The sequence below is a fragment of the Meles meles genome, chromosome 1 (assembly GCF_922984935.1).
Source record: "Meles meles chromosome 1, mMelMel3.1 paternal haplotype, whole genome shotgun sequence".
NCBI classification, from domain to species: Eukaryota; Metazoa; Chordata; class Mammalia; order Carnivora; family Mustelidae; genus Meles; species Meles meles.
The window spans coordinates 185388990-185398230 of record NC_060066.1 but is presented as its reverse complement, the minus strand read 5'-3'; the positions used below and the strand labels follow the sequence as shown (position 1 = coordinate 185398230).

General features: G+C 60.4%; 1 protein-coding gene across 1 annotated transcript in view; it reads left to right on the top strand.

Moving 5' to 3' along the window:
* The window catches only part of KCNQ4 (potassium voltage-gated channel subfamily Q member 4), a 52528-nt gene continuing 43287 nt past the window's right edge, over positions 1-9241 (top strand). The window contains 2 exon segments of the mRNA XM_046023439.1: positions 1-36; positions 38-315. Coding sequence (XP_045879395.1) covers positions 1-36; positions 38-315 — 314 coding nt within the window.

Genomic DNA, 9241 nt, shown 5'->3' with positions numbered 1-9241 from the left:
ATGGCCGAGGCCCCCCCGCGCCGCCTCGGCCTGGCCCCCCCCGCCCGGGGACGCCCCCCGCGCCGAGCTGGTGGCGCTCACGGCGGTGCAGAGCGAGCGGGGCGAGGCGGGCGGGGGCGGCTCCCCGCGCCGCCTCGGCCTTCTGGGCAGCCCCCTACCGCCGGGCGCGCCCCTCCCTGGGCCGGGCTCGGGCTCGGGCTCCGCCTGCGGCCAGCGCTCCTCCGCCGCGCACAAGCGCTACCGCCGCTTGCAGAACTGGGTCTACAACGTGCTGGAGCGACCCCGCGGCTGGGCCTTCGTCTACCACGTCTTCATGTGAGTTTGCGACCCCGCGCCCCTTGCCGCGTCCCCGCGCTCCCGCCCAGCCCGGCCCCTGCCGGAGCCTGGGCTCCCCGGGGCCGGCGCGGGCCGCCCTGGCTCCGCCCCCTGCCCCCCATTCCCACGGCCGACCCTCCTCTCGCTCACTCCCAGGCCTGAGCCCGATTTCTGATTCTCCCCCAGCCTGACCTTAACCATGATCCCCAGGTCCTGACCCCTGCTTGACCTCGCTTCTCACCTCCCCACCTCAACTATTTTCATTCTGATCTCCAACCCTGCTCCTCCGTCCCAGTCCCAGGTACTCCCACATCCTGTGTCTTGTCCCCCATCCTCTCTGCATTCCGGAGCCACTACGGTGGGGTCCCCTTTCCTCTTCCCTGCCTCTGCCTCCTTGTGCCCCAGACACAAAGGGGACCCAGTGGCCCCCACACAATTTCTGTTACTATCTCCCCAACTTTGTTGCCACAGTGGGCTCCCACCTGGGCTCCCCTTGGAGATGGCCCTCTACAGGGATGGCCTCCACCCCAGTCCCGGTTGGCCCCCCACTGTAGGGGTTTGGGGGTCCCTGTGAGCCACCTGAGCTCTGACACTCGTGTGTGCTGTGTGACGGTCTTCACCCAGCCTCCCCTCCACCTTCCACCAGCAACAGCAGCAGCAGCAGCAGCAGCAGGCTACGCTGGCTACCCCGATGCCTGGGCCCGATAGCCTGCCGGGCTCACTGGCTGCTGCACCAGGCCTGGCTCTGGGCACCCTGGGGAAAAAGAAAGAGGAGAGCAGTCAGTTTGGAAACACTGACGCTGCGGGCCCCCTCCTCCCCCTTGCCAGGCTCCTACAACTTTCAAAAACACTGACCCCTCTTGGATGTAAAGAGTGAATTTTGGCAGCCTAGAGCTTAGTCTTGGGGGATGGCCTGGCCCAGCCGGGAACATGAGAGGCCCCGCGGATATCAGTTGAAGGGCCGGGCCTGGCCCTGGGACGCCTGGAGGTGCCCGAGAAAGCCCTCCGGTCCCTGGAAAATGTACCGATATCAATCCCTTCTTGCTGCCTTCAGAGAGGGCCCTTTAGTCTATGGGGTCTCCTCGGTGGCCCCCTAGCCTGTCCACCTGACTGTCAGGCAGTTTTTCTGCCTTGTCTGGCTGTCTTTCTGCTGGAATTTCCACCTGTGTGCAAGTCAGCCTGTCTGTTCATCTCCCCCCCTCACTGTCCAGTGGTCCTTCTGCCTGTCTGTTTCCATCCCTCTGTGGGACAGGCATCCTTCTGTGTGCCCGTCTGTCCAGTTGTCCGTGTGCCTGTCCATCTGTCTTGGTCTCTGTCTTTTGGTCTGTCTTCCTGCCTGCCTCTGCCCCATCCTAACTGGGCGCGCAGAAATTCAGAGGTGAAGGGGAGCCCCCTGGCCGTAGGGAGGGCAGAGGAGAACTCTCTCAGCCAGTGTGCTCCTGGGGATGGCAGCCTTGACTCAGGCGGAGACTCCAGCTGGGCTAGGCCAGGGGCAGAGGTGAGTTTGTAAGGACACGAGGTGAGACTTAGGGTCAGGGTCAACTGTTAAGGGTAGCCCAACCCCCAGTGCCCATTGGAAACATCTGGGATGAATGTCTTTCACTGCAGAGAGGATTGTGGGAGTGATGACAGTACAAGGGAGTTTACAGTCAGGTGAGAGCAGCAGAGGACTGCTAAGGAAGGGTGGTCCAGTTGCCCACATTGGCCTGGGGCGCCCAAGGAGGCTGAGACACTCCACGGAGAGGGGCTGTGCCTTCGTGGGCTCCTCTTGGGAGATGACCCTTCCAAGGCAAGGCTGAGCCCGGGGAAACCAGTAGGCCTCTGAGGTGGGGGTCTTTCGTCCTGAGGCCTGGTCTCTTAGCCCCCCGGGGGTCACCAGAGGTGAAGGACCCTCCTGATGGCCTCCGGCCAGTCGCTGCCTTCGCCTCTTCTGGAAGGGCCTCTCCTTCCTCTCCAGGAGCTAAATCTGCTGGCACCTTTGCCCCACATCCTGCCCTTTCCGGATGCCAGGAATGCCCTGGCCAGGGGCGTGCTTGTTCTGACCACTTGTGCCCGGGAGCCCAGGGACGAGGCATCTCGGGAGCTCTGGGGGAGGAAATGCGGTGTGAAAACATTCACAGGGCTAGGGAATCTCAGGGAGCTAGTCTTCTGTCTTAGAGATCAAATGGAGCGAGGGGTTGGGAGCCCCACCTCTTGGGGGCTGTGTGATCTTGGATGGATCACTGGGCCTCTCTGAGCTTTTAGATGTCTCCGCCGTCAGAGTGGGTGGAAACCCCAACCTTGTGGGCCTCACCCTCCGATGAGGTAATAGGTGGGGAAAAGCCTGGTTTGCAGCAAGGGCCTGAGTGTGAAAGATGGGGGTTATTCCTGGGGCTGGTGGAGGGGGCCAGACCGGAGGCTTCTGTTGCTCCTGAGGTGCTCCAGATGTGGGGTTTCTCAGTCACTCACTCTGGGGTCTTGGCTGTTCTTGCCAGGAAGTGCTTCCTGCTGTTGGACTCCTAGCCCTCCCGCTGCACTCTTGGCCAGATCCTTTCCCACCTCCACAACGGGCGCCCAGAGGCGGCTCAAGTGCAGGGGTCTTAATGCACCCAGTTCGCTTGCCCCCCCTTCCCGGAGACTCAGGCCCTAGCAGGAGGGGCCTGGCAGAAAAGCCTGGAAAAGAAGGGCTCAGGAAGGAGGGCACTGGGGTGAGCTGGGTCCATTCACCCCAGGGGGATGCCACCCTCACACCTGCCAGGGAGGTCCCCACGAAGCCCGCATGTTTTCTGGTACTGAAGACTGTCCGGAGGACGAGCTCGGATTCCGGCCCTTCTGCCCGTGCAGCTGTGGTCTCTGGGATGTGGGAACCGTGGACTCCCGTCTTCTGCTTATTGAAGTCCAGAAAGAGGGGTTGCGGGCTCCCTCTCCCATCTCTCTCACCTCTCTGTAGGCCCCTGGTCCTGTCCCTAAACCCCAGCCCCTCCTCGGTGTCCCAGTCTTTGATTAAGGCCTCAACCCTCTGAATTTGGAGAAACGTCCAATCACTACACGTCCTGCTTTTTGAGCCTTTGGTGGGCGGTTGGTGTGGTGGCGGGGGGGGGGGGGGGGGGGGGGGGAGGCCCACCTCCTCTCTGCACCCTTTCAGAGCTCCCCCCGCCCCGCCCCTGAGCCTCACTCTTGAAGTTAGAGGGCTGGAGGGGGCTGATACAGGGCAAGGTCATTACCCCCCACTTTCCCCACGCCACTGTGAGACTCTGGCTGCTCCCAGCCCCCAGCTGCCCAGTGCTTTCTCTATGTGAAGGTTTACACTCTGTAAACATCCTCCTCAGCCTTGTCCCTGGGGTCAGAAGCTGTGGGAATGGGGAGAGGAGGAGGTGGCGGCAGCTCCTGGGGCCCTCAGACTCCTAGCCCCGGAGTCTTCCAAGCTCCCACTCTGGAGAACCCACTGAGAACGATAACTGCCTGGGCTGGAAATCAGCCCAGCAAAGGGGGCCCAGGGCCCTTAGGTGGGTCCACATTTTGATAGCCCATTTTGCTTATAAGAAAACTAAGGCTCTAAGGACCCACGTCACACAGTGAATCCAAAGCAGATGCGGAACCAGACCCCAAGACTCCTGACTCCCTATCCAGGCCGTGCCCCCTGCTCCCTGCAGTCTCCTGGTGGGGTTGGGGGGGGCGGTGGTGGCTCCAGCAGTTGGAACGGAAATTTCTCATCACTCGTTGAGCGGCGGTGATCACTGGGCCGTCTGTAAACCACCTCCACCAGGCAGGTGCTGCTATCCTCCTCATTTGACAGGTGGGGCGACGAGGCTCAGGAGAGGTCTCTGTGGAGGCTCCTGAGAGCGAGGTCTGACTCAGAGCTCCTTCTCCAGCATCTTGGCTTCAGCCATCGCCCCAGCCCCAGGCCCCGCAGGAGGGCCGCTCCTGTGCCATTTGTTTCTCTGCCCCAGCACGTAGCACCCAGCCCTCAACACCCAGCACCCAGCACCCAGCACCCAGGCAGCAGCGGGTGGGCAGGGAGAAAAGTTTGTGAGATTGGACAGCAACTGCCCAGGCTCGGGTCAAGGCATCATACTCGTGCTGTACTCAGCTTTGCACACACACACACACACACACACACACACATCCCCGCTGCACACTCGACTGTCTTGTGCACACACTCACTACAGCTTTGACACATGTGGCCATGGGCATCCCAAACGCATCTGCAGCACACATCCAAGGAAAGGAAATCTAGCACAGAGCTGCCCCTGCCTCTTCACTGACTTCACAGAGACGCTCCCGGGCCTGCTGCCCCAGCCCAGACCCCTAGCACAGAAGAGAGCCGACCCCCTTCCCTGAGTTTCTTGCCTCCACCTGTCCACACCAGCAGGGCTGCCCTTATAGGCCTTGGTTTACCTGTGCATCCACCTGGGAGGGCAGCCCCAGGGCCACGTGGGAGCAGGTTAGCTGGCCTCCTAAAGTTCGGCTGGCCTTTACTTTCCCTGAAGCACCCCCCCGCCCCAGGACCTTTCTGCCCAAGCCCGCAGTGTGCTGCTGAGTGCACTGAGGCACGGAAAAGAGTGTCACACCCGGCAGATCGGTAGTACAACTGTGTCGGGAACCCAGGCCTCTGCCTCCCAGATCAGGACTTTAGATCTGTTCCTCGCCCCAGCTGATGGTGAAGGCTAACGCCCTAAGAACTTGGCCTTATGATGTTTCCCCATCCAAGTCTTGGAGTGCGACCCAGATTTTTGGTGCTGCTTTTTCAGTTCTCATTCTTTTGTTTGGTCCTTATGAGGAGGGGGCAATTGGAGAGACCAGACTGCCAGCTTTCTATCCCTTCTTCTGTCCCTCTCCCTGCCCCTTAGGCCCCTTGATGCCCTCCTGCCCAAGTTAGACTTCTCATTGCTACCCCACCCCGACTCCATAGTCTGTTCATTCCTTCCATTGAAGAAGCCCTGCCGAAAGTCTGACTTTAGTCCCTACTGCTGCGGAAACCTCTGTTCTCCCAGTGTTGGAGCCAGGAGTGTTTCGAGAGGTGATTATTCTTGGGCTGATGGCAGCACTTTGAGTGGGTGATTAATTTAAGGTTCTCTGAGCCAGTCAAGGGAGCTGAAATCTCCCGGGGAGCAGGAGAAAGGAAAGCTCTGCAGAGCGGCCAAGGCCCTGCCCCTGCCACCCCCGCCCCCCAAGGGGGCCACGCAGGGAGCAGCTCATGGCCCTTCCTCCGCAGCACTGCACCCATGGGGGTTATTGCGCAAGGCTGACCCCCAGCAGGGAATTCAGGGGGCCCCTCTCTAGCACCCCAAGTGTGGGAGTTGTGGGGCTGGGGCGGGGAAAGAGTGGGGCCCTGTCCTCTCTCCAGAGGCTGCCCCCCGAGTGGGTCAAGAGTGTGAGCTCTGAGTCCGCCAGATTTGGGTTCACTTCTTGTTCCACCCAAAGCAGTGATGTGTCCTTGGGCAAGTTACCTGACCTCTCTGAGCTTCGGCTTTGTCATCTAAAAGCCAGGAGAGTCGGGGCCGAATGGGTTAAAGTGTGGGCGCCATGCCGGGCGCAGGTGGTGGCAGGCACCGGCCAGACACCCAGTTGTTCTGTCGCGGTTCCTTTCACTGTTCTCCTGCCTGGGGAGGGTCCAACGGTGTGCTGGCCTAGCACAGAGCCCAGGGTGACTGCACGGGGCTGGGGGTTGGTGCGTGCTCTCTGCGGGCTCCGGCCTTGCAGCCCCTCCTCTAACCTCCACAGGCATGACGGAAGGCAGGTCCTTTGCGATCCTCGGTTCACATGGGGGGGCGAGATGGGGCTGGAGAGGGGACGCCACCCGCTTGTGCGAGGCTGCAGAGCTAGTGAGTGGTGGTGCCAGGACTCTGACCTGGGTCCCTAGATGGCTCTGTACCAGGCCTGGGGGGCTCAGGGCGACAGACCAGTCCTGCACCCTGCCTGGGACTCCACTGTGTGGGCCTCATGGTCACACCTGCAGCCAGCCTGACCCCAGGGAGATGGAAGTAGAGCCATGGTGCTCAGGGGGACAGCAAGGGATCCCTGGGAGAGGGGGGCGATACCCCCCTCTCTCCTGAACATATCATTTTGGGGAATGGGGACAGGGAATCCCAAAGGAGATTTAGAGATCTCAATACTTGCTGGGAAAGTACACACCCCGCTCCACCCCAGTCCACAAGCCTGACTCCCCCCACCCCCAAGATGGGGCTAAACAGGAACGTGGACAGTTCACAGCTGCTGCGCACAGAGCGACTCAGGCTGACCAGGAGGAGCTGCTGTACAGACCTTAAGTTTTGCAGGAGTGGGGGGCCGCGAGGGTCTCCAGCACATTTTCCCTGGGCCCTTCCAAGGACTGGGAGCACTTAGAAGGGCACTTGGGAGGCTGCCTGCCCCCAGAGGGGGCTCTGACGGGCTAGGGAGAGGGTGCTAGTCAGACATGGGGGGGGCATAAAGTGCCCCCAGAACTCCAGGCTTTCTGGGCAACTCTGTCCCTAGGGCAGGATCTGTGTGCCCCGGGGGCTTGGCACCTGGGGGGGGAGGTGAGGAAGGAATGGGAGGGGCAGCCCCAGGCAGCAGACTAATTGGGCTGGGAATCTGTGGGCAGCGGGCCTGAGGGAGGGAGGCAGAGAGAGCAGGGAGCTCAGCAATTCCCTCCCTCTTCCTTTCTTCTTGGAGACTGGGGAACAGTGAGTGGAGTAGGGTCTCTGGCCTGGCGTCCCTTCTCAATCTCTTGAGGAGGGGGGCACTTTCTCCTGAGACTCCTCGGACATGTAGGCCAGGCAGGTGGGAGAGGGGGAAAGCTTGCTGGAGGTAAATGGAGCGTGATTCCCCATGAAGCATGAAGGATGGAGGTCAGACAGCAGGAAGGACTGCCCACTAACCAGGAGGTAGAATGAAATTCCCTTCTGTCCCCTTCCCAAAACTTGCGGACCCACGTCTAGCTGTGCAGGACAAGACTAACTCTGCTCATTATCCTGCCAAGCAAGGGGCACCCCTCCTTCACAGGGTGAGGATGCAGAGGAGACAGGAGCTGCTCCCTGGGAGCTGAGCTCTGGGGGGTGGCGGGGGGTCAGGTACCCTTTGGCTTTGGGGGGGTGGTCACAGGCTGCCTCTATGCCTCTCCTTCCCTGCCACTCCTCCCTGGGAGCCTCAGGCCTCCCCAGGTCACCGTCTTTGGGTTTATTTTTTGCTGGGCTTGGCTGTCCCCTGGGAGGGGAGGGGGCAGGGAGCAAAGAAGGGGAGAAGGAACAGCTTTGTCAGCACAATCCCGGCGTCTCTGCTCCTGCCCTCCTTGGCCCAGCTGCCACCCTCTTCCTGAGGGACCAGTCCCTGGGCGTAATGGGGACCCAGACCGCTGTGGGACTTCCTCTCCTGGGGTAGAAATAGGCCTTTCTGCCCTCACCCTTTCTCATTTCATCCTGCTGCCAAACATCAGAGCCAGAAAGGCCTCGGAGCTCAAGCAGAGCCGTGGCTTCTTTGCACACATGGGGAAACTGAGGCCAGGAGAAAGGACCAGATGGCCCAAGGACACAGTGCACACAGGTCCGACCCTCAGTAGATGGGGGTTGTGCTGGAGTTGCCCAGGACTGAGCAATGCCCCCCTCAGCATTGCACCCCTGGGTTCACTCACTTGTCTGACTTTCCAACTTCCACGGATTGCGGGCAGTCTGGTGGGGGAGACAGAGGAGGGGGAAAGTATGACCCAGGGCCCAGCGGGGGGTGGGAGATGCAGCCTGGGGGTGCGCTGAAGGCCGCCCCAGGGTCTTGGACCTCTCCCTGCTGCCCTTTATTGTCCTTGCTTTGAAAAATAAGCCAGCCCTGTTTTATAGAGGGGAATGCAGGCCCAAGTCAGCATAACCAGCAAGCTGTAGAGGTGGGATTCAAACCCGGGACAGGGTCCCTGGGATGCTGCCTCTGCAGGTCTAAGCCCGTCGGGTCCTCACTTGACTCTCCTCAGTCGGCCTCTCTGGCTCTTCTCTCTCTTTCTGCCCAACGAATGTTGGAGTTCCTTGGGGCTCTGTTGTGTGTCCTCCTCACTATACAGAGTTCTTGTGTGTGTGTGTGTGTGGCCTCAGGCACTCCTGTGACAGTGGGGGTCCCCTCTGGGATGACAGCCTGCCCCTTGCAGTTTCATCCCTGAGCATCCCGGGAACACCTTGCCCCCTTATCCCATGGGCACCTCAAACTCAGCCTCTCGCTTCCCCACTGCCCCTGACTGTGACTCCCCTACCACTCACTGCCCAAGTCAGGAACTCCCTCCCTCAGGCATCTTTTTTTTTTTTTTAAGGATTTTATATATTTATTTTAGAGAGAGAGAGGTAGCGAGCACAAGTGGGGAGGAGAGAAGTAGGCCCCCTGCTGAGCAGGGACCCCCCCCCCCCCACGATACTGGACTCAATCCCAGGACCCCGGGATCATGACCTGAACCGAAGGCAGACACTTAACCGACTGAGCCACCCGGCACCCTTCAAGCATTCTTTACTCACCTAAGAAGCAACTTGTAGTGTCCCTAAAGTGTGCTGTTTAACGATCTCTGTGCTTTTCCTTTGGCCCGAAACTCCCTCCCCCGCCCATCCATCAGCTAGTGAGCACCTATCCATCTTTCACTTCTCAGCTGGAGCACCCCCTCTTCTTGGAATCACTCCCCACCCACCTCCACCCCAGGCTCAACGGGGGCGGCGGGGGCGGGGGGCCTTCCCCAGAGCCCAGCTCACCCAGCCCTATGCGTTCTTCTGCACTGGGTGGTGAGGTCTGGGAGGTGGGGGTTGAGCACAGTGCTTGGCATGTGGTTGGTAACTTGTAAATGTTTTCTGAGCCAGGGAATGAAGGTGGCATTGGGGCCGGTTATAAGGAAGAGCACAGCTTTGCCAACTAGAGGGAAACTAGAGAAAGGACCCCAGGTTCTCTGTTGTGCAAGCACTGAGCTGCGAGCGCTTGTGATTTTTATCCTGAGTGCCCTCCACTTGGA